This window comes from Lytechinus pictus, chromosome 9 (genome assembly GCF_037042905.1).
Source record: "Lytechinus pictus isolate F3 Inbred chromosome 9, Lp3.0, whole genome shotgun sequence".
NCBI classification, from domain to species: Eukaryota; Metazoa; Echinodermata; class Echinoidea; order Temnopleuroida; family Toxopneustidae; genus Lytechinus; species Lytechinus pictus.
This window is the reverse complement of record NC_087253.1, coordinates 10,992,205-11,018,692: the sequence shown is the minus strand read 5'-3', so window position 1 is coordinate 11,018,692 and position 26,488 is coordinate 10,992,205. Positions and strand designations below refer to the sequence as shown.

Genomic DNA, 26,488 nt, shown 5'->3' with positions numbered 1-26,488 from the left:
ACAACCATCATCGCGTCTCATCGAACGTGAAACATTACTCATTCGAACTGCACTCTCTAAAGTTTTTCCTACATATTTTAATGACTCAGGCTGTCAACACGAATACTCTGATTTATTGTCTGTTCCAGTAACTCCGATCAACTTCACTCTGGCTTCTTCCGAAAATGGACTTACTGCTTCTTCTAAAGCCATCTACACAATCTACAGGAAAGAACTAGATAACACGACAATCTCATCAAGCTCACATTGGCATGATACTGGATTTCTCGATCCATCTACAAAAGTGAACTGGCTATCTATCTATCAACTACCAACACCTAAAAAAGAGGCTGATATTCAATACAAACTCCTTCACAATATTTTACCGTCGCTCACTGTACTCCATCATCTTAATACAGACATTTCTTCTTTTTGCGGATGGTGCGGAGAAGCAGGAACCATTCAACATCTGTTCATCGAATGTAAAGGAATTCAACCCCCTCTCAATCTTCTTCATAGACTGTTGAACAATCTCCTCCCCTCTCTCAAACTTAATTTTGACCTGTACTGGGCACTCATTCCGCATGCCAGAGGGCGTGACGGAAAGATTATCCGCCTTGCTAATTTCCTTATTATTAGTTTAAAAAGTACAATTTATTTTATGTACCGTACCTCAAATTTCACCGATCCACTTATAATTTGGTTACATCGTCTCAAAAACAGAATACTCTATGAATTTACTTATTACAAATTATGTTCTAATATTGATGCTTTTTCACGTAAATGGTGTATGAATAGATTACTTTTTACAATTAACGAGGGCAGCATTGCATGGCTCATTTAAACATTTGATTTTATAACTCTGTGCTTGTAATCAACCTGATCTCATTTGAATGTTTATGTCAAACTATTCTTTTATTATATACCTGACTTTTGTGATTATAATTTGTAAATAAAGTTTTCATTTGAAAAGTCAAAAAAAAAGTCTTTCTTTCTTTCTTTCTTTCTTTCTTTCTTTCTTTCTTTCTTTCTTTCTTTCTTTCTTTCTTTCTTTCTTTCTTTCTTTCTTTCTTTCTTTCTTTCTTTCTTTCCTTCCACCTTCTTTGTCCTTTCTTGTTTTGTATTGTTTTGCTTTAGTTTGATCTTGGTTTTATGCCTATTGGGTGAATTAAGGGGGTTCGGGTGTCAGTGCGATTTCGTTTCGTTTTGGTGTTCAACTGAATGTATGTGGGTGTATGGGGCGTGGAGCACTCGATTCTCTTCAATTTTTTATATTACAAATTTCATTTAGTTTCACTAAACGTTGAGCAATATTTTTTTTATGCATAACTATGAAAGCTCTTGTGAATTTTTTTAAACATTTTTTTTACGAAAATCATCCGCCTGTGTGAATATGTCAAAATACAGTAATTTTTGTATGATTTTCTGTACTATGATCTATTTGTCTTTGGTGAACAGTGTTTGTGCTGATATTGTAAAACATTTTGCGATGTACCATTAGGCCTACTATAATACGATTTGAAGTGAATGATTTTAATAAATGAAGAGTATGGTTGCAAAAGGTTAGATCCACTTTGGACGATTCTGAGAAAAATCATGTTTTTTATTCTCCCATATTGCAATCAAATTACACTCATGATGTAGGCCTACTATACCCTATAATGTGAACTAAAATTGGGTATTAAAAATCTTCCTATCTTCAAGTTTTTTTGATACATATCTTTAAAGGGATGGTCCAGGCTAAAAGTATTTATAGTTTAATAAATAGAGTAGAATTCACTGAGCAAAATGCCGAAATTTTCATCAAAATCGGTTAACAAATAACAAAGTTATTGAAGTTTAAAGTTTAGCAATATTTTGTGAAAACAGTCGTCATGAGTATTCATTAGGTGGGCTGATGATGTCACATCCCCACTTATTCTTTTTTATTTTATTATATGAAATTAGGTTTATTCAATTTTTTTCCTCCAAGAACTGATTTAGTGCAATAAATATTTATTGCTGCAACTTACTTAATTATAAGGGAGACATATTATTCACACAAGTATGAAATAATGAAAAAATTATGATTTTATGTAATAACATAAGAAAACGGAAAGTGCACTGTGATGTGACATCATCAGCCCACCTAATGAATATTCATGACGACTGTTTTCACAAAATATTGCTTAAATTTTAAACTTCAATAACTTTATTAATTGTTATCCGATTTTGATGAAATGTTAGGCGCTTGCTCAGTGAATTCTACTCAATGTATTAAGATATAAATATTTTCAGGCCGGACCATTATCATTGTGGATCTAACCCCTTTTGCAAGCAAACTGAAATGAATCCAATCCCTTTTGAATAAAAAGAGTGATTTTTCTTTGCCACATTTACTCACATTTCAAATTTTCTTTGTTATAATCAGAGCGACTAAAAATATAGAGGTTCTGAGACAAAAAACCCCAATAAAATCAATTCCTTTTGACAAATGAGCTCTTCAGATGAGTTAGGTTCCAAAATAGGGGTTATTATAGATCCACTCCGAGGAAATCAGTTTTTTATTCTCCCATATTGCAATATTCTTATGCGACTGACTAAATTTTTGTGATACCCTAATACCATGTAAACATAAAATTGGTTATAGAAATTGGTTAAAGAAATCTAACCGTCTTCATATTTTTTAAATTACTTTTTTCCAAACAAAATCTTTGTGGATCTAATCCAGTGGCGTACCTAGGATTTTCCACAGGGGGGGGGGGCAAAACCGTTCGCCAAAAAATTTGACAAGCAAAAAAAAAAGTCTTCAATCACAAATAAAGGATTTCGTACCAGAAAAAAAATTGACAAGCAAAAAAAAAAAAAAAGGTCTTCAAGCTCGTCAGGGGGGGGGGGGGCAATAAAAGTATTCAAGCTCGTGAGGGAGGCAAAAAAGGTCTTTCAAGCTCGTCAGGGGGGGGGGGCAGGGATACGTCCTTTGCATGGGTTGTGGCTCGTCAGGGGGGGGGGGCAGACTGCCCCCTTGCCCCCCCCCCCCGTAGGTACGCTAGTGATCTAATCCCTTTTGCAACCAAATAAATGGATCTTACCCCTTTTGTTAAAAAGGGTGATTTTTCTTTGCCATTTTTGTTCACTTTTTATTGGGAAATTCAACTTTTCCTTGGTATCATTTTAGAGAGCTACTGAAAGTCTATACATTGAGACAAACAAAATTTGATGAAAAATTGATCTATAGCCCCTTTTGCAACTGACCCCTTCAAAATTAATACTTCATGTACGTACAGTATACAAAAATATCATGCTACTAACGATAGATGGCGCTAAAGTTGTGAAAAGCTCGCGTTGCGCTAATTAATTCGCGAGACGTGTTATTTGGGCATTTTTCTAGGGACCGATTTTCGAGTTAAACTTCAGTTAATTCCTTGATCCAATTTATGTTCGATCATGGTAACTATTGAACAACTTTACAAGGATTATGAGGTCCTTGCCGAAGCTGGAACAGATGCCGGGAAGGTAAGCGCGAGAGCCAGATTGATAGCTTTTCGATGGGTGCAACTCTGATAATTGTTAGTTTTCGTTAGGCTACACGTTAACGCAATATGAATTTGTGTGCACGTAGATTATAAATAGAACAAAACAATGACGGTGTATCCGGTCACCCTCTTAAAAAGTCTTATGATCGAAGACGAAGTTGAAAGTCAGGGCGCAAATGCAGTTTCGTCCCGGGTGACTTAGCCAGGAGACTCCTAACAAGTTAGAGAGTAAAAATCATTTCTAACGTATGCTTTAACGTTACTAGGGTGTCTAAAGCCACACTGAAAAGTGTCAGCATAAGACGGGCTGATTTAGGGGAAAATATGGCACATTTTTTTCGGGAAGTTCAGGCTACTACTTTTGTACTAGAAAAATGTGATCTGAATTGATTGTTAACTTGTGTTTGGCATGTATGGAAAGAGAAAATTTAGGGGCTTCTTTTGACAGTAAGGACAAGTTTATATGATCATTTTAAATAAGGATTTAGATAACATTGATTTAGAGATAAATTTCAAACCCTTAATTTATTTTTGTGTGTGTTGAGATTGCCATTTCCCCATGCGTTTTCTATGGGAAAATTAATTTTCTGTTTTGCACAATTTTCTCACTTTGTCGCAATTTTTCATTGTGATCTGGTTTCCAAATCTTTATAAAAATCATACCATCAGAAAGAGCATAAAAAATCCTATTGGATTCTTTATTGAAAAGTTTTTGGCATTAATAATGAATTTATAACAGTCAGTAGGTATGTGCGAATACGGGCGCATGGCGAGCGCTGGTTTTGGCTGCACGGTTTTCGCGCGGGTTTCGCTGCAAGTGGCATCGCCTCTGTCTGGGAGGCTCATCGAAAATGGGGTTTCATGCGCATGCGCACATAGTTGATGCAATCTCGTGCCTTGATACAGACAGTTGAAAATGTGCTCTTTGTACATATAAGTTTCAATGTGGATACTCGCCTGTTAAGTGTGGATATCGGAGCTTGAAAGTTCATCAAATTTTTGGATGCGCAAATGATCGAAATTTTTTAATGGTAAGTAGAACTACGATCCAATTATGTATCTGAATTGTTATAGAATATATTCAAATCAACAAAAAAATTAAAATTAAAAGATTCTATCATTGAGCTGTCCAGATATAAGAGAAGCGAGCTACCCTTGTCACAGCCGGTCTCTCGGCAGTCGAGCTTCCCGATGCGGTGGGCTCCCGTCCGTCTTTCAGCAGTCGAGCTACCGGTACCCGATGCGGAGGGCTTGGTGACGGGAGCGGTCGATAGTGAGTCGTTCATGCTGGATTGAACTGGATCTAAATTGTTTACTTGATAATATTGTGCCTTTTTCTGAAAATGTCTGTCATTATACCGTAGATTGTTATTCTGATATTGATTTAAATATATACATTTTGTCACAAAAACATTCTTTCCTCCTAAGGTTATAGAGTCAACATGTTTTACTTTGATTGTTCAATCATGTTTTATCATTTGGAAACTGGATTCTTTTGGAAGTGGAATATTAATGTTGACTTATTAAATTAAAATGCAAAATCTATAGTGTTTCTTTTTTTTCTTTTGTAGAAAAAAAATATATTTTGAAACTTTTCAATCATGTTTCATTATTTTGAGACTGAATTTGCTTTTGAAAGGGGAATATCATAAATGTTGACTTTTTAATTAAAATGCAAAAATTGTTATTTTTTCAGTTTCTTTTTTTATATATTTTTTAAAGTTTCTTTTTTAAATTATTGTATTGTTTATTTTTTCATTTTTGGGGGGTCATATTTCATTATTAGGAGACTGGATTTGCTTTTGAAAGGAGAATATCTTAAATGTTGATTTTTTTTATTAAAATGCACGAACTAGATGTTGTTTATTTTTTTGTTGTAATTTTTTTCACTCTTGTAAGAAAATACATGAAAACTCAGAGGAAAGAATATTTCATTTCCAGATGGGTCTAAGTCATGTATTTATGTTTTCTTTATTATTAATTTTACTATTTATTTTTTTATTCACTTTTCTTTTTTTTAGGGGCGCAGGTGGGGGTTGTGTTTTGAATTGGAAAATGGGGATGGGATTGGTACAAGTTTTTGTGTCACTTTTGTTTCTCTTGTTTTTAGTGCTTGTTTGGAGCTTTGATGTCTGTTTTGTTGTTGTTTAGAGCTTTGTTATATATTTTTTCTGGTTGTTTTTTGTTTTGTTTTGAAAGAAATAGACCACTCTTTTCCTTTTCTTTTGGCTTCGACTAATAATTTGAATTTATTTATTTTTCTTTAAAAAGAGAGCTCAAACAGGGCCTTAGTAATACAATGTATGTATACAAATATAAGACATTGACAACTGATAGAATATATTAAAACTTAATTTTCGTCCTTCTTGATACTTGAAATAAATTGCATACAATTCTACATACATATTTTACACTCAGCTGCTCATTCCTTCTAAAAAAATGTAATCACATGTCCATTGTCTCTCAAGTCAAAAGCTACATATTATACATGTATAACAAATTGTTGAAACAATAGAATACATAAGGAATTGGTGAAACAATCAAAATCATCAGAAAAAAGCACACATATTTTTATTTGGTCATACAAAGTACAAAAGAAAATGTTTTATATGTAAAAAAGGACCCCCGTACATACACATACAAAATTACAATACTAAGTTGAAAAAGGGCTTGTAATTTATATCAGAAAAACAAAGAAATACATTAGAAATTACAATAACAATACTTTAGACAAATTCATTTAGGAAATTATCTACATGATGCTGTCTTGATGCCAACTAAATTATATGAATTATCTATCATAATCACCTTCATTTGGCAAAAAAAGAGGCGAGTAATTGTGATTTTGTGTTATTTGCATAATTAATTAGAATTAATCAGAAGAAATTATTTTACACATAATAAGAAAAATTACAAGATGAATCGATATACATCAATTGAGCATTCTCTCACCTTTCCATTGATACCTAAATTACTTCATAGGACTCAAAAACAAAGAAGTTAGAACCTGTTGAAGACTTGGGTTCAAAATGGTCACAAAATGGTCACAAAAATGGGTTCTGTACTCCATTGACTTTACATTAAGACAATAACCACAAATTTGGATGAATATGCGCAACTTAAACTGGAATAACTTTCTAATTTCTTGATGAAAATTAAAGTTCTTGGTATCATTTTAAAGGTCTTTTTAAGAGCTTTCAAGTGATACCAAATTTATTCATATTTGATGATTTTCATTTTTTTTGTCACATACCTAATAACAGCTCTCGGAAGCTAGAAATTTGGATTTGTGTGTGTCCATTTCTTAACTACACAGTCTATGGGTGGCAGAGAAATGCTGAAAATTGACCTAATTTCATTCTTTTTTGCAGCCAATAATCAGATTTTTTTTCAAAAATGTTACATTTCTGTCAGTCTGAACTCTGAAGGTAATTTCTCTTCAAATTCACAAAGAAAATGTGATATTTTCTTGAAATAAGAAAAATAATATTTTTCTCCAGACACCCTAACGTTACCCTCGATGGAGCCAGGATTTCCTTCCCATTCATTTGTGTGTACCATAACTACTCATTACGAACTACCAAGTAGGATTAGCCAGGCGGCTTCTAGAGAGTAAAAATCATTTACTAACGTAAGGTTACTCTCATACGAAGCCAGGACTTCTACCTCATAGACCCACACAAAGGAAGCCAAAACCTGAAACTTTCACCCCCGAGATTTCTACCCTGTCTGCTTTCCTTCTAAAAGATCTAGCTCTAAATCATGTACATGGGTCTTGGGATAAAACTTCATTTCCGACATTTCTACGCTCTCGTTGTTATTTTTGAAGAAGAATTCATTAAAAAAAATGAGAAAAATATCATGAATAGACGGAAGAGACTTGCCCGATGTTTACGCCGCCATCTTGTTTCTTATTGTACTTCCCCAACGTTACGCGACGCTTGCGTCCGTAACGTTGGGGAAGTACAATAAGAAACAAGATGGCGGCGTAAACATCGGGCAAGTCTCTTCCGTCTTTTCACAATATTTTTTCATTTTTTTTGATGAATTCTTGTTTTAAAAATAACAACGAGAACGTAGAAATGTCGGAAATGAAGTTTTATCCCATGTACATGATTTAGAGCTAGATCTTTTAGAAGGAAAGTAGAAATCTCGGGGGTGAAAGTTTCAGGTTTTGGCTTCCTTTGTGTGGGTCTATGAGGTAGAAGTCCTGGCTTCGTATGAGAGTAACCTTACGTTAGTAAATGATTTTTACTCTCTAGAAGCCGCCTGGCTAGGTAGGATGGGGGGTCGGGTGTCTGGACACTTTGTCTTTATAATTATATTTTTGAAGCCTTCTTTTTTGTCTTTGGATTACTCTAAAAATACGAATTCAATAGTTGTAATCATCTTCTATTTTGTACTCAATAATATTTCCTGACATTTTATTTTTCCATATGACTTTCTAAAATCGATCGTCCGGACACTCAACCTGTCCGGACACACAACAACTGGGTATACCGCCAAAAAAAAAGGCAAAAAAAAACCTCGGTCAAACTTTCATCCCTGCCTGGCCTGAGATTTCTACGATATTGATTTCATTTTTAAACAAGAATTCATTAAAAAAACGAGAAAAATGTTATGAAGAGATGGGGAAAACTTGCCACCGACATGTTTACGTCGCCATCAAGATGACAATGAAATAAAAACCCAGAAAGGACGGTTATTCCTGTCTAGATCTAGGCTTCGCCAGTTCGCCTACCTCAAGTGATGTTCGTGTAGGCTCCACTTCACTACCGCTTCACCTACCTGAACATCAAGGCACAAAACTTGCTCTGCGATCGCGGAAAACGGACGGAATTCACGGAATCTGCCTTTTGAAACAGAAACAGAAAGTGGCTTTTCAATCAATCCCTACAAATAATTTGCATATAGTTTGAATAGTCAATATATATCCTTTGTTTGTATATTTGAATATTCAGTTATACTTTGTCAATTGATTTACATTTATATGAATATTGATATGCCTTATCTAATTTGCATGGAATGTAACCAAGAATGCAGCAATGCTTTGAGTAATTAAAAACTGGGGGTTGGCCAGTAAGTTATCAACCTGACAACATGTCTGCTGGGCTGCCTCTGTGTTAAGAGTACTAGGAATCAGTCATTTCGATGGCGTGGGTTCGAATCCCACCGCTGCCACCAGTGTAGTACGGGGTTCTGTCCAGGGAAAAAATTACTTTTTTTTTTTCGGGGGCTCCATTTTAAATTTTTCGTCAAATTTCAGGGGCTCCATTTCTACCTTTCGGGGGCTACTTTTTGCATTTCGGGGGCTCTTTTTTTAATGCTACTTTTTTGTATTTTGAGGAATACCTGTTCACTTATTAATGAATTATTACTTTTTGTTTAATATTGTATGATTTTTTAAGTTATTTTTTTCATGCTTAGAATCTTGGGTGTGTGTGTGTGGGTGTGACTGTGAGTTGGACTTGGATATAAATGAATTCAATATTTAATTTCTACTCCATCTATTCCAGTACAATACCCTGTACTCGGCCATGTACATGTAATAAAGACCCACATACCCTAACTTTTCGTGAAGTTCTTTGAAAACGCATGAAAATTGCATTTCTCTATGGGGGAGTCTAAATTTGGTGAGAATGTACAGTATTCATTAAAAACTTAAATATACATGACAATGAAGAAATCATCAAACTTTATTGGCAGTTTTGAATAATATACCTGAAATGTAAACTCTGTCTGAAACAGAAAATCACCATCATTGAGGCCTTTACTGAGCGAATTGTCCCCCAGAGCTCTGGCAGAGAGACAGAGCTCAGACTGGCTAGCTAATACAAGCGCCTGCCGCCGGCCTTGTAAAATAGATGGAGCTTTGTTTGATGATTTATTGTCTGATATTTACCACATCCCCGAGAAAAATAAAACAAATGATTTTTAAGTTATAATTAACAAATATGGTAAGTTATTTGGATGTTAATAGGCCGTTTTGAAAAGCAAAGCCAAATGACAACTCACCAATGATAGGTTACTAGACTCTGGGATTTATTTCCTGTGTAATTCGAATTATTTTATCACAGAATTGTGATATCTGTAGGGGAAACATGTGCATTAGAAATTGCACATGGTGGTAGTTATAATGGACCCCTATACATGCAACTGTTTCCCGACCGTCGCGTTGATTTTTTTTTCCATACCTGGTACCATATGTGTGGAAATACGTGGTACAGAAAAAAGACGCCACATCGGAATTTGAAACTGCGCTCCTCGCTATTTTCAAGGCTTATTCATGATTTTGAGTGTGGTCTGGATTTTTGATGATTTTTAAATGGTAAGCGGAGCTCGAACATATGGCGCTAGTGGGTCGTTGAGTTGTTATCACTCGGCAATAATTTCGGGGGCGACATTTAGATTTTATGTCGCACCCGAAAGCATGATTTTGGGTGATTTCGAGGGCGACTTTAGGCATTTCCGGGGCAAATTCGCCCGCCGCCCCCGTGTATTTTTTTCACTGGTTCTGTCAATATCTCATTCCTAGTACTCTTAACACAGAGGCAGCCCAGCAGACATGTTGTCAGGTTGATAACTTACTGGCCAACCCCCAGTTTTTAATTACTCAAAGCATTGCTGCATTCTTGGTTACATTCCATGCAAATTAGATAAGGTATATCAATATTCATATAAATGTAAATCACAATTAACAAAGTATAACTGAATATTCAAATATACAAACAAAGGATATATATTGACTATTCAAACTATATGCAAATTATTATTTAAGCTTGAGTGCATCAACTTAACATTATAACCAATAAGAAAGAGAGAGGTGGAAGGAGAGTGAGAGTGAGTGAGATCGAGAGTGAAGAAAGCTGTATGAAGGATGGTGGAGTGATTTAATACAAAAGAACCTTGTGTGAGGAGTGTACAGCAGTAAATGTGTAAGAGAGAGCTGTACATGAAGAATAGGAAGTTAGGATGAAAAGGGTGAATGTAAATGAGGGATGTTCTATAAGAAAAAAGGGGATGATTCCTGAATAAGAGTGGAAAGAGTGGAAAGTACAAAATCAATCCCTACAATAGCAACAGAAATTACTCACAAATTCTCAACGAAATACGAATATCAACTGGAAAAAACACGATCTCACTTCGCTACAACAATCATGTAAAAGTATTGTGACTTGAGCCCCTCCATGACTCGATCGTATAGAAGTTACTTTACACTTACGTCCGCTTAAAGGCAGAAACATGGCTGTGCGTTTGGTCATGATTGCGGTATTAACAAATCCAAAATGGCGGATAGGCGAAAGTCGTTGACTGCTCAAAACGATGTCCAAGAAGTCCACAAATCAGTGATAAAATTTCATTTAAAATAATGCTAATAATGTGAAAGGTGACGATGTATTCATTGATTGCGTTTCTGTAAATAGTTTTTTGTACTTGAATCTCGTCTCTTTCAGCATGAAAAGTCATACGCCTCCATTCTTAGTGCCGTTGGAGGGGATTCGCCTCAGAAGCAACTTGCCGGTCAGTTCATCCCAAAGTTCTTCAAGTACTTCCCTTCTTTGGCAGAGCAGGCAATCAACGCCCAGCTAGATCTATGTGAAGATGATGTATCCATGGTAAGTTACCAATGACCAGCGTAGGAAATACATTAGGGCAACGGGCGATTTCGCCCACAGCCAAAATCGCCCCTAAAATTCCCCTAAAACGCATGCTTAAGGCGACAATTCTTTCTAGATTCGACCCAAGATCCATCCCAAACAATATTCAAGATCATTTAGAAAATCAATATTCTAAATGGCAGAAGAAAAATATTTGCTTTTACTCCACAATTACTTTTACCCCTAAAAAGTAGCCCTTGAAATGAAAGAAATAGCCCCCCAAATTCTGCAATTGCCTCAATGTGGAAAAGAAAAATAGCCCCTAAAAAGTAAGAATTATTTCCTACCCCGCTAATGTCTTACATTTCACATGGGAATGATTGCTTGTAGGGGTAAAGATAGCAGTGGGGTAAACATTTGGACCCGTCTTACAAAGAATTACGATGGATCCAATCAACTCGACTATGGAAATCCCATCTATGCCTTATTTTTTTCTACAGAAAATTTGCACAATTTCATTTTCAAACAGAGAATCACACTGAATTTGCGAGAAATCAATGATTTTCTGAATATATACTTCATAATCTAGAAATATTTTGAGCAAACATGCATTTTAGGTATCGACGTTGCTGGCTTTCCATAGTTATGGTTGATCGGATCAATTGTAAGTCTTTGTAAGACGGGGCCCTGGGTTGCAGAACAATTGTGGACACACCTGGCATAAAGCAAAAAATCACTGTTGATGATCTAGGCAAACTCTCACTTGTGAGGCACGCTGGATGTAGCTGAGGAAAGATTGCAAAGTGTACTTCCAGCTCTCCGATGAAGAGTCACCTGATATCAGTTATAGATAATTGATTGCTTTATATTCCACATCAGGAACTACGATGGATAGAATCATAGAACTGATTATAGATACTTCTCTACAAGAAGGGAAAAAAATTTATTAAAAAAAATTAAGATTTCCTGTTTAAAAGAAATTCACAGGCCCGTATTCTGAGGTCGGGTTTAAGTTAAACTCAGGTTTAAAGTTGAGGTGTAAGTATGGGAAGCCAAAAGTATCAAAATTTGTATTAAGTTGTATGTTTCTTAAAATGTTTACTGTGCTCTTTTCCTGATACATCGATGGTGAAGACAATCATCTATTTATACTTCCTAGACAATTATGAATGATTTGAGAGCCAAATGAGCTGAAGTATGATATCTCTACTGTTAGTGATTTATGTAACAATTGGCTCGCCATACTTAAACCACAACTTTAAACCTGAGTTTAAGTTAAACCCGACTTCAGAATACGGGCCACAGAGTTTTGATGCTTATGTAAACTGATGATATATAAAACTGTTGAAGGAAGATTGATGGTGAAACTTCACTTCATCCTGTGATTGACGTTTGACCAATCCTATTGCAAGATTCTCAATATGTGGAATATAAAGAGTCAAAGTACTGAAGATTGCTAGTAAATACTGCTACAGAGGACGGCAGTGGTCGGGCACAACCGGCACAGAAGATTTCTGACCACCACTATTATAAGCATGAAAAACACTGCTTCCGTCAACCACTAATTTGAAATGAAAAGTGTTTCAAAACTAACTCCTTGAAAAGAGGAATTGCTCTTGCATTCATTTCCATCTTTAACCTTGTTTTATTTGCATGATTAACATTAAATATTCTTATATTTGTTAACTATTTGTTTATTTTCAAAGATTTTCCTTCTCTTTTGATGATGATGCACAGCATTTGTATAGTGCCATACATGTATACATGTATCTGTCAAAGACATTCAAAGGCGCATTTTTGGAGGAGCCAGCCAATCTGGGTCGCCTAGAAGGGCGCACACTTACTTATATTTGACTTTTCACTCTAAGACCGCTTTAACTCAGCCTGAAAATCTTTGTAATAGCGACCACCACGGAAATGGATGTAGCTAGAACACTGAGTACTACTGTGTTATTCTTTGTCTTTGACCAATACCTGAGGGCAACGGGCGATTTCGAGATCCCAGCTACCCCTTAAATTACCGCAAATGCATGTTCTGGGGCGACCATTCTTTTTAGAGTTGCCCCAAGATCTGTCACAGACAATATTCAAGATTATAGCAGACTATTTGCATTTAAGGTCCACTTCATGATTGCTTGTTGCCCCTAAAAAGAAGCCCTTAAAATGAAATGAAGAGCCCCCAAAATTCTGCAATCGCCCCAATGTCGAGAAAAAAAAGCCCCTAAGAAATAAAAAATTATTTCCTAACCTGTCTTTCCCTATTCAGATCCGCAGACAAGCCATCAAAGAACTACCCAACCTGTGCAGAGATTCAGCTGATCATCTTCTAAGAATTGCAGATGTTTTAACGCAGCTTCTTCAATCAGATGACCTTCCTGAATTAAACATTGTCAGGTCGGCTCTTATGGCACTCTACAATATTGATTCTAAAGGTAATGTATCCTCTGAAACGCGCGCTATTTTATGAAATTGTACTTTTTATGCTATACAGGTGCTACTGCATAGAATTTAAATGTAAAACTCTCCTCTTGGAGACTTGGACAGGTGATATTTTATGATATTTTACTTTTATGTAGAATACTATAATACTATTCAGGTGCTACTACGTACATGTAGATTGCAGAGCTGAAAGCCTCTTGTACATGTAGATTCATACAGCACTATACAGTTGATATTTTATGATACTTTTATGCTCAATGATATAATTCAATACAGGTTCTTGATTATAATGATATGATAATGTACAGCTACCTTTTATGGTCACATGTGACTTTTAATGATAGGTTTTTCACAACTCAATTAGCCCCAGACTAAACTACTTCCTCAGAAATTTGCAGAGTGAATCCGAAAGTTTTTCCCACACTAAAATTGGGTGCTAACCCACTGCATGTATTTACTTTAACATGTGAATCCAAGACTTCGTCCCATACTAAAGCAAAAAACGTGGCAGTAGAGAGGTCTTAGCGTGACCAAATTTGTGTGAAAAATGGTGTGAAAAGTCAAAAACATTCAGATTTAGTTATTTATATATTATCTTGGATAAGTTAATGCCTTACAAGAATCAGTGGATGTAAAGGTGTTTCTCAGGGCACTCCAATAGCACCCTTGCTTTTCTTAGCCTATATTTCAAAGCAGTATACAACGAATGACAAAAGCGGTATTTGAAATTATCTGATTTTGTAGGTACTCTCGGTGGAATCTTTAATCAGATATTATCGGGAGAAGACAAGGTTAGAGATCGGGCTATAAAGTTCCTTAGCAACAAGATTCAGACGTTGCCTCCAGACCGCATACCTAACAATGTTGAGGAGTTTCTGGTGGAGAAATCAAAAGAGGTGAACTTAGTCTTCATGACTTTGATAATGAGGGTTTCCGGTAATGATGATGGTGGTGGAGGTGGTGATGAAGGTGGTATTGATGATGGCATTGGTGATGATGGTGATGGTGATTATGATGATGATGATGGTGGTGGTGATGATGATGATGATGATGGTGATAGTGATGGTGGTGATGATGATGATGGTGGTGGTGGTGGTGGTGGTGGTGGTGATGACGATGCTGATGAAGATGGTATTGAGGATGATAATGATAATGATGACAATAATAATAATGATCACCTTCATCACCTTTTTCTTCCCCGTATTCCCCGTCATATTATTCTAAATCTTCTTCCTTGTTTGCCAGGTCCTTGCTGATGTGACTGGTGAAGAGTTTGTTATATTCATGAAGCTTTTGACTGGATTAACCAGCATGCAGACGTTATTAGGAAGGAAACAATTACTTGATCTTGTTACAGAGCAGGCAGACCTCACATCTGATTTCCAGGTTTGTACACGGAATGTAGTTAACCCAGTGATTCCTGAATTCAGTCATTCTTATAGACTTTGTAGAGAGTGCTACTGGTTCCAGAAGGAAGTAGGTTAAACTATTTATACTTTTAGCCAAATTCATAATTGTATCATTAATTTTACTTTTACTGAATTAAACAAATTGATTACATTCAGTGTACTAGCTAGAACTATTTTAGCGGTGGTCGCTATTTCACGGCATTACAAAGTTTTTTCATGCTGAGTGAGCGGTTTAAAGCCAAAAATGAAGGAACATTAATGTTATAACAATCTTACATTAGCAAATCTTTGATAGTAAACTTATTTTTTTTCAAATATAAGAATGTTTAATGTAAATTATGCAAATAAAACAAGATTAAAGATGGAAATGAACCCAAGTTGTGGCGTGCGCCTGTAATCCAAGCTATGTGGGGAAATTGTAAATTGATGCAGAGGTTCGAGCCCTGGTCACGTCTTTCAAATGGTGACGTTAAATGTCAGCCCCTGACGTTAATAATCATGTCTGATTGATACACGTCTTTAAAAACTCAGATACACACAAGTGCAATTCCTCTTTCCAAGGAGATAGTTTTGAAACGCTTTTCATTTGAAATTAGTGGTGGACGGAAGCAGTGTTTTTCATGATGAGTGGTGGTCGGAACTCTTCTGTGCCGGTTGGTCCCGACCACTGCCGTCCTCTGTAGCTATAACACTGATTACATTTACATCATTCATCAACATAATGTGATTCCGTCTGTCTCCAAGATGACCTTATTTTGATCCCATATCGTTACCATTCACCTCAGCAGTAGTCAATACAGTCTAGATTAATAATTATCAGTACTGTATATTTTCCAATGTTTCTTTACAGCACACAGACTCTGACAGTGTCGATAGGTTGATACAGTGCATTCGCCAAGCCATGCCATTCTTTTCGGTAAGTCTTATTCTCGCATGTACATATTCCTCCCTGCAGCAGAATAGGGTGACGTGAAAAAAAGATCCTTGGGGAAAGAGTGACATATACATGGATACCATAAGGCATCATTAGTTGTACATGTATGTCCACACTTCTTCCTTTGAGGTGTTATAGTTTATTTGTTAGGGTCGATATAGGGCTGGAAATAAAATGAGCAGTACCTTGATGTATTATGAAGAGCTTGATGGTGATAATGAGAAAAAGGAATCGCACTGTAATTTGCAATTTTGATTTGCAATTTAATTCCAATACAGGGTCATTTGTATAACCCCTGCACGGCTAATTCATAATGTACATAATAGACCTCTTTCAGATTTTAGTTATATCCTCATTTTTTTTCTCAGAATTGGACGTATTGTAAATTTTGCCATGTTTACCCGATCTCTGCCTCAGTTCGTACTTATCCCACCTTCCACTTCTCCCCTCTCCTATGGCCCCTCTTCTGCCTCCCTACCTTCTCACCTTCACCCCCCCCCCCCCCCCCCCCCGCCCCGGCAATTGCAGCTCTCTTTTTTTCTCTGGCTAGTAAGGTATATTAAGAATTGTCTTGGCATATTTTCTTCCTTCTTTCAAATTCTTGTTGAATTTTCCCTTTTTAGTTCATTCATCAAACCAAAACAAAATGCTGGAAAAATGCAGCAGAAAAGCAACAAGACTTGTAAAGCAGCATCCCAGTTTACACATGAAACTCAATAGTTTTCTTTGATCTATGTATCTGTATCTTCAAGTTCTAATGTACAGTGAACCTCACAACAAAATGCACTCCTTCATGCTGAGTGTTGAATGTAGACAACAACACTACATTGTTCGGCGAGCCCAGAGAAACAAACTTTATTGAACGTAATATTTTATCACCTGACTTCACAATTAGTTATCTAAAGCATGGCAGAACTTTAAATATGTTCATTTTTTGGTGGGGTTCACTAACTTTGTAGCACCATTGTATGTTGTATCTCTCCATTTTCTTTGCCACAGAAAAATGTACAGTCCACTGCATTTGTGTCGTACATATGTGAACGTGTCCTACCCAACCTAAGCTCCCTTGCTTCATCGCCCGATGAGAACGGGGCAACGGAAGAAGAGAAGAAAGACAAGGAGAAAGAGTCGGATTCCGAGGGTGCCAAACTAGAAATGTTGAAACTGCTTGCGGAGATGGCGTCCAACTGCGGTGATCTACCAGACGAACCTCACACAGCAAACCTCTTCAGCACATTAGTGGTATGTTCTTCCTCTGTTGAAAGTATTTCGTATAGATCTGTTTTGGGCGTTCCATGACATTCTAGCGACAATTGCTCGGCTGTAAATTCCACTCACTAATGTGATGACCAATTTAAAGCCTGGATTTAAGACTATACCCTACCCTAAACCTACAATAAAACCCTATTCTAACCCTGTATAATAATAATGAAAATATATAGCATTTATGAGGCGCTGATTATCTAGTTGCCTATTCAATGGTCCTTTATATATTAACCCAGCTTTAGCTCCAGCTGATAAAGGCGCTTGGTGCATTCAAGGAATCCATCCTGCCGGGTACCAATTCACCTCACCCGGGTTGAGTGCAGCACAATGTGGGTAAATTTCTTGCTGAAGGAAACATGCCATGTCTGGGATTCGAACCCATGTCCCTCTGATTGAAAGACGAGAGTCGTAACTACTAGATCACGACGCCCCCCCCCCCATATCTTAGACGAAATAAAGCCTGGATTAATTGTCGCCGGAGCAAATGTCGTGTCACCGTTTTGGAACTGCCTGCAATACAACAATTTATTCAGAACTTCCTAATCTCTTTCTTGAACAATGACATGCATTTGTTTGGTTGCCCAGAAAAAAAACTGTAAATCTTCTTTATTTTTCATGCTAAGTATTTTATATTTTCAACACGTAAGGGAGAACGGTCATCTTTTAGTTCTTTTAAGAATGTATGGAAACATTATTGTGAAATTGAGCGGGTTCTTGGTAAAAAAAAACCATCTAAAGTTTAGTTTCATTAGATAAAAGTACACATGTACAGCTGTTGTGAGCATGTTTGCTTCTTGATATTTCTGTCAAATCAATTGTGCTTTTATTTGATTTTAAATAAAATGTTTTAATAATGAAAAAAGTGGTATGAATTGTAAATCTCTTTATAAAATGGCTCTACCCAAGAGGCAGATGGTAATAGTCAAATGGTCTAGGATATATCTTGCATTTTACATTAATGAATAGGCTAATCTAAAGATTTTCAATTGATATAGACCAGCCCATCAAGAATGGCCCAAACACAATTAAGAATAATCAATTCCAACAAAAATAATATTGGCAAACCATAATAAGCAACATATAAAAGTTGTGTATTATTACTGCTGTTACTATTGCACATATTTGAACACTATTCCATTAGCACAAAAATGGCTCATCTATTTCTATTTTCATGTTAACTAGTACATGGCTTTACCCCCTCCAGCTGAAAGTGAAGAAAGTGAGAACACACCAGCTAGTCATGCACTCTTCCCGCTGCCTATCTTTAATAATTATATTTTCATATTTATATACAAGAGTACATGCCCTTACCCCCTGCAGCTGAAAGTGAAGACAGTGAGAACGTGCCAACTAGTCATACACTCTTCCCACTGCTGATATCTAATTAATATGTTTTATATTCATTTACAGGAGTACATGCCATTGCCACCTCCAACTGAAAGTGAAGACAGTGAGAACGTGCCAACTAGTCATACACTCTTCCCACTGCTGATATCTAATTAATATGTTTTATATTCATTTACAGGAGTATATGCCATTACCACCTCCAGCTGAAAGTGAAGACAGTGAAAACACACCTGCCAGTGAAGGTCCCCAGCTTCAGTTCTCATACGTTGAATGTTTGATGTACACATTCCACCAGCTAGCCAGAAAGCATCCTGAATACCTCACCAGTGAGGAAGAAGTAGTTGCTGAAAGACTAAAGGATTTTAGGCTCAGGTAAGTGTTTACGAAGTCTTTTCTCAAGGCCTCTTGTCTTGGCTATTTTCCTCGTTAGTAAGTGACTGAGATGAGACGAGACAAGCATTTGGCGAAGAGAGTTGGGAAAGACTCTGCTTTATTCATGCTGTGAAAAAACTCAGTTTTGGTTTCGATAAGTGCTAACCCTGGCAAGATTTTGTTGTTTTTGGAGATCATACAGCTTTGGGGGAGGGGGAAATTCTGCTGGGCCGTGGCAATATTATTTGGGGTTAAAGGTTGTAAAAAACATTTTCAAACTTCCTTGAAGTTGACAGTAATGCAATATATTTTGTCTTATCCCGTTAGGTTGCAGTACTTTGCTCGAGGTGTTCAGTTGTACAAAAGACAGCTTCGTTTAGCGTTGGAAGGGAAGGTTGGCGATCAGTTGAAAACAGACGAGAACAAACTCAAGGTGGTTGCTCTCAGAATTACATCAAATATTGATCTACTAACAAAGGTATGTTCAGATTCACATTAAGTATCGTTTTACTCTAAGAAAGTAAAAAATAAAGGGACCGGAAACCCTGCTCAATTATATGCCATATTCTACAGGATGCTGTATTCTACGATGTGCTACAGTTTCAATCTCCCCATAGGATGAATTAAATGACGATATTTCAGTCACAATTATTGTAAAAAATGTCTGCACAATTTATTCTTCCTGTTTTCTCCCCATAATAACAATATTACATACACCACACATCAAAGTTCTTGATTTTTTTAAGTTAGACCTTTGTAATGTTAACCTATGTTTTTGATTGAATGTTTTCGAAGTAAGTCCCTTCTCTTTGTTTCGATTCAGGATCTGTTCCACAATCCCCCATCTTATAAGAGTTCTGTCATTTTGTCATGGAGACCGGTTACTAAGCAACCATCATCACCGAAAGAACAACCAGGGTATGTATCGACAGATCATCATCAAGAATTTATTTGGCTTTTGTTGCCTTAACCAATAGCTTCATGGTAATAATAATGATAATAATAGGCATTTATATAGCGCCATCTATCTCGAAATAATATATTCCAAGGCGCAGTGTATATTATTATCATTACCCCGGCTTTAGCTCGAGCTACCTTTCAGCGCTCAGTGCATTCATCGAATTAATCCTGCCGGGTACCCATTCACCTCACCTGGGTTGAGTACAGCACAATGTGGATAAATTTTTTGCTGAAGGAAATTATGCCAAGGCTGGGATTCGAACCTACGACCCTCTGTTTCAAGGTCAGAAGACTAATCCACTGGGCCACAATGCTCCACAGCATACCGGTTGGTACCCGATGATCCCTAAACAAATATATGGGATTCATGCAGACTTCAGTAGTCGATGAGTTAAAGGCTGATTATCGTTTATTTCCATGGAGAATTGGACACCAGGGCTCCGTAACAAAGGTTAGCGATTAATCACTGATTGAAATGGCCTATCAAGATCATCGTTGCATGCGCATTTTGCTCCGTAGACTGACTGGGAACCAATCAGAATTGTTCTTTCAAATTAGCGATTAATCACTAATCTTTGTGTTACAGAGCCCAGATATGAGTAACCTTAGAGTAGAACAAGATTTATGTCCAGCAGACATTCGTAATGCCACTGGTTGTAATTTTAAACTACGACACTGCCTATACGGACATAAACTGAAAAGTTATAGCTGTCATTGTTACTTTAGCTTTGAAGTTATGGGCCCTTGTGTGAACCCCACTAGAGATGATTTGACTTGGTGTGTGTTTGTAATTATATTCCTTCAGTCTTAATTGAACTTCCACTTCTCTTTCAATTTACATCAGACAAAAGAGGAGTAACATCACTCCCATCACATTCCCTGAGGGATCTCCACCTGCCAAGAAGAAACAGCAGAATAGAGGAGGCGGAGGAGGAGGTGGTGGAGGGGGGCAGAGGAGGGGTAACAGGGGTATGTATGCACCCCCCAGCGGCAAGTACAGTCAGAAGGCAGGCTCGGCGCCCGGAGGTGGGGACGCCAACTATGGAGATAACTATGGTGAGTTCAGCATCTTTCCTGTACTTCGGAAATGTTCCTTTTAAAGGGCAAGCAGCCTTGAGAGCCCCACCCTGGCGACTCGTGTCTGACCAGGTTGGTGTTTCACAAAGATTTAACCCTATCTAGGCCGGGGTATTTTGAGAGTTCATATGGCCGGGGGGGGGGGGGCCTCCCAGGCCACCCCCCCCCCCCCCCCTTGAGATCTCGGCCATCGACCGCGCGATCGCGCTGAAAATTGGCATGCAGGTTGTCTGGGATATAATCTACAAAATTGTATAATAATTTATTTCATGTGAATTGTTATTAAGTAATTATGCTAATTTATGTGTAATTAGTATGCGAAATCATACTTTATCCTCTAACTTCATAAATGAAGCTCCAAATGTTCTAATTTTTGGCATAGAAACTCTTTGTGGTGTTCTTAGCAAGTTTACATGAAAAAAATTGTGATATCAGATCAATTTCTTATGTATTATATTGTTTTTTGCAATTTCTTATGTATTTCATTGTTTATTGGACCCTTTGTTTTTCATTGTTTTTTCAATGAAATTCGTTGGGAACTCTTCTTAGATCATAAACAGTATAAAATACATAGATTTAGACCAGCAAAACTAAAAATAATGATACATTTATGATTTTTGGTTGAAAACACAATTTACATTGACTTTGTACATGAAATCATGTTTTCGAGCAATTTTTGGTCTTACATAACATTGCGTAAATTCGGAACCGCGTACCCGGGTGACACAAAATTGGTCTCAAAAGTTGCGCAAGACTTGAAAGTAAAAAGTCAGCGAGCAACGCGGCCAAAAAAATTTGCGCGGCGAAAATATTGCGCGACTCATTGAGGGGGGGCCTCGGAGGCCCCCCCCCCCCCCCCGGCCTAGATAGGGTTAAGTGTGACTTAGGTCGCACTTGAATGCCGATGCGTACACGATATGCAACATGCAATCTTATTGATCAATACGCAGTAGTGCGCGTCCTCTTGGCATGATCCGACCAATGTTGTCATGCCTTTTATACAGCGTGCAACTAGACATTTACGTGTGACTGTGAGTCATACTTAATCTTTGTGAAACACCCCCACGTTCATTACCCATAATGCAACCATGGACCCTACTCTCTGAGCGGTGCAGTCTTGTAATATAGGCCCACTTGAATGATAACACACCAATTCACTACTCAAATAAAATAGATTCATAATTTACCTTTGGTCATTAAAAACACCCTTTTCATTAAATTAACAATTTTCCTTGTAAAACACCTCTCTTCTATTATCGATGGCCCCTTTTACGAGCCAAATTACACCTATTCTTTATTAAATGGCCCATGTGAACTGATTTTGTTCGAATGTAATCCTGCATCATTCATATTTCATGCAATTGAAATTGATTACTATTTTATGTCTTTTGTTTGCTAGGAGGTAATCAGAGGTACCAGCGAGGAGGCTACGGGCGCGGTCGCAACAGAGGAAGAGGGAGGGGTCGATACTACTAGATAACCCGTCATCAATGTATGCTAGCTGTAAATACACAGAACACTTCACTTTAGTCTGTAGATATTTCATCTCTTTGTGATACATGAGGGGGGTGTTTCACAAATCGATGAGTGCAACTTTTGCGGCTTTGCAAAGAATCTTGCGTTCAATCCCCAATCATGCACAAGTCCCGATATTAAGCATCGGTACTTTGATCAGGGTTGACGTAAAGGCCGGTACTTCCGAGTCACGAGGTCGATGGATAAAACTCCCATTGACTGTATACGCATGACTCGGCCCAAAGGCCAAGGCCGGCAAATCTAACCTCAAGGCCGGCCTCGACTACACCCCTGACTTTGATTAAACATAAATTTTTAGTTTCCAATCTATTGCAACGTCAAATCATGCTTGATTTTGCAACACTCCATCGGAGTCATAGCTTAGAGGTCAACCCGCACATGATATTTAAGGCCTAAGCTCGTTGATGTATAAACAGTGGTGCATGTCGTCAGAGATTGATTTGACCAATGCGATGATGCGTTATATAACCCATGCAATTATTAAGTGTGAGTTTTTGTCGCACTTAACTTTTTATGAAACACCTCCCTGGTATTATACAAAATTTCTGTGACGAATTCAAGGTCGGCCATTGAAATTCTCTTTTAATAGCTGTGAACACTGAATGTCATTTTAATTGTGCTGAATGACCTGTCTCATCTAATATAGTGAGCTACAATTTTGTGTTATATTGAAATATTGCTGGTTGACTGGCCAAGAATGAATTCATCATTAGGGAGCGTTGTTAGTAATATTTATCGCGACAGAGCGGCCATTTTGATGATACTCATCCGTGTTTTCAAGTTGGTTCATAACGCGATAGATAATAGACAGACCTTCACACTCATTGTTTTTGCTCCATGATCGCCAGCAAACCGTTCTCTGGACGGATCGCTGGCTCTGTCATCTTTGACCTTTGAAAGAATTACAGTGTATATGGAATCTTGCGTAGAGCGTACCCTGCCCTGAATGGATACTTTTGAGGATCATCACATCTGATGATATGACTTTGTTAAAGACTCTTTGTTATGTCACCTTTTTTAAAGACACGTTCGGTCATAGAGAACCAATCTGTTGGGAAGAAAGGTTGAAGAGGAGAGGTTTGGGCATTGTAACTCGATAACCGCAATAATTTGGACATCATTATCAACAAGACCCTCGCCTTGCTGGTAAAAGGTTACAAATACCCTTCTTTTCATGTAAGTTGAATGCATTCGATTTGCAAAGGAAATGTTAGAGGGTATTTTTAGGGTTAAGCAGAATGTAAATTTGCATTTTTGAAGAAGGTATATGTATAAAAGTTATCCTTTGAACACATGGGTCTATGTCAGGAACATCCAATGTCTAATTGAGCACACAATTACATGTACATCAAAATTAAATTACTCCTTGTTTAACATTGCTTTCTGTGGTTAAAATGATTGTAAGTTGGCCAAATTTACTTGTACTGCCGGGGTTGTAAAGACTTCTTTTATGTTTTGTCACTTTTATATTACTTAGGGGGTGTTGCAAGATTTTGGGTCATCAATAGCAAATTTCTGTCGCAATTTTACGATGGGTAGATCAGTTTTGATTATAGCACATTGATTTATACTCCTTGTTGTGAGGAGCATGGCAGCATTCAAGTTGCGTTGAATTGCAAGACGTAAGGTTGATTTGGGACCCAAAGTAGACTAGCAATTGATCGTAAGTTGCTTGCAACGCCCCATTAGTTTTTTATTAGTTGTTGATGTCAGTAGGGTATAGGCACCATAGCAAATATCTCTAAGGTGTCGTAGCTGTGCATCCTTTAAAGGTAAATGTTCCTGGGATTCAAGAGGGTGCTGTTGGACATACGTACGCCCTGCATGCAGTGCCAGCTGCCCATTGACGCTGACTTGATATTATGCCTACGCAGATACCATGTTCTGAATGCCCGAACTCTGAGGATCCTTAGTTTATGCTTCAGCTGCTGTTCGAAGATCTTGGCTCCACCTTCTGCCGCGGTGGGAAGTGACGTCAGCAGATGTTTGGGCCAGCACCGACGTAGCCAAAAGCAGTGCAGCGTATGTGTACAATGAATGTGTGCATGTGCTGCGCGACTGACTGAAGATTGACAGCTGCATTGCGTTGCGTTGATGCACGTTGCGTTGATGATCTTTGTAATGGCGGCGAATACAGCACACAACGAAACCGTCCAGCAGCCCTCTCTTGAATCCCAGGAGCATATACCTTTAAAGCGGTTTCCCCTCCATCCTTTGTTATTAAATCTATGATGAAATAGCAGGAGTATTTATTATTATGATAAAAAGACACTTTCCAGATTCCTGTTGAAATACATTTTTTTAAACTTTTGTTTTATTCTTTTAGTATACTGATCAAGGTTTTGTAAATATTAAAAGAAATTTTGTTATAAAACACAAGTACAGGTAATATCTTTTTTTTTTATTTAAGAAAGACCAAATCAGTCTATAATTTATATGCAAAGGAAACTGCATGTGACTTATCTTCTACTTTTGTGAATAAGAATTTGGACAATGAGGGATTGGAAATGGAGTTTGATTATCTACAAATGTAATGTTCTTTGCACAATTCTTTGATGTGTTCACACAATCTCACTGTCATGAGAAATAGGGGGGGAGGGGCCTTAAAAAATGTTAATTATTTATATTTCTAATGTTCTAGAACGTAGTAAAATCTATCAATGTGAGAAATAATCATTTTACACAATTGTGAGCATGTCAATAATGTCAGAAATAACGATAAATACATTCTGCTTGTACAAATGTTTTTAAAGAAGATTTTGTCCTGTTCTTTTCTGTACAATTTATTCATTCTGAATTTCTTTAAGGCCACTGCACGCCTTAAGACTGGTCATGACCTGATTTTGGAATAAAGTAAAAATTTGTTGTGAATAATGAGACCTTGAACATCTAACTGAAAAGTTCTAAATCATTGTATGAACAAGGGGACTATTCTTCCTTCCACATTAGAATAAATGTGAATTCAGTATTTTAGTCATAATGACGTCATATAGCATTCGTACGCTTAGCTATGATTTGAAACCAATGTATCCTTTACTCCAAAATACCGGCCTTCAATCACCCAAAAATGTTATTTTAGTATTCACACAGATAATTTTAAACTTAAATAAAAAGATAATTTTTGTTTGCATAATTTTTAGAAAATAATCAAAATGTGGTTTGTTCCAAAATCAGATCGAGAACCACTTACGAGGTGTGCAGAGGCATTTATCCGTTTCCACCTAGGAGTAGTCTTTATCAGGTGCTTCCGCTTTCTTCTGTCTGTCAATGTGTCTGCCCTCCCTTTCGTCTCAGACACGGTTTCCTCTCGTTGCCCATTGTGCCTCAGCCCCCTTCCCCCCCCCCCTGCACCATGCATCACTCTCGCTCTCTCTGTGTGTCTTACCCCCTTTGATGCCTTCCACATCTGTAATCTTCTCTTTCTCTCACACACCTGCATCATGGAGCTATTAAGAAATGCCTGCATGCACCCACACCTACACTTTCATTTTTTTTTTTAACAAGTGCACACCTAGTTACCAATAATGCATATAGCATTTCCATTTATTTGAAAGCAGGATAAAATGAGCATTGTAGATTAAATGCCTTGCTCACGGGCAAAGGTGCCACGGCCGGGGATCGTACCCTGGACTTTCCATTTATAGCCAGGCGCCTTAAACCACTCGGCCACGGCACATCCACACACACACACAATGCAGACACACCCATACATACCCTCTTCCATCCAGATATCCCCACATACACACTGACTGCACAGTCTTCCACCTTTCATCCCAGTTCCTTTCAGGATTCTCTCACACACACACACAACTGACATACCCACACATACCACCCCAATCATGCACATGCGCTCCTGCACACACTGCACAGTCTTCCACCTTTCACCCCAGTTCCTTTCAGGATTCTCACACACACCCACACCAGCATGCATACCCTCATATACTAGACACACCCCACTCACGCACATATACCCTCTTCCACCCACTTATCCCCGCATACACTGCACAGTCTTCCATCTTTCACCCCAGTCCCCTTTTCAGGACTCTCTCACACAAC

At 37.5% G+C, this 26,488-nt stretch overlaps 1 protein-coding gene across 1 annotated transcript; it reads left to right on the top strand.

Annotated features, from left to right (window-relative positions):
* Positions 1-3,259: 3,259 nt before the first annotated feature.
* LOC129268302 (apoptosis inhibitor 5-like) lies at positions 3,260-25,187 on the top strand. Its single transcript, XM_064104659.1, has 12 exons — positions 3,260-3,474; positions 10,949-11,110; positions 13,359-13,524; positions 14,276-14,427; positions 14,777-14,917; positions 15,791-15,856; positions 16,874-17,116; positions 18,666-18,859; positions 19,187-19,337; positions 19,683-19,777; positions 20,664-20,875; positions 22,296-25,187. Exons 1-12 carry the CDS (start codon positions 3,406-3,408, stop codon positions 22,370-22,372), a joined length of 1,728 nt encoding a protein of 575 aa, XP_063960729.1. The 5' UTR covers positions 3,260-3,405; the 3' UTR covers positions 22,373-25,187.
* The last annotated feature ends 1,301 nt before the right edge of the window (positions 25,188-26,488 follow it).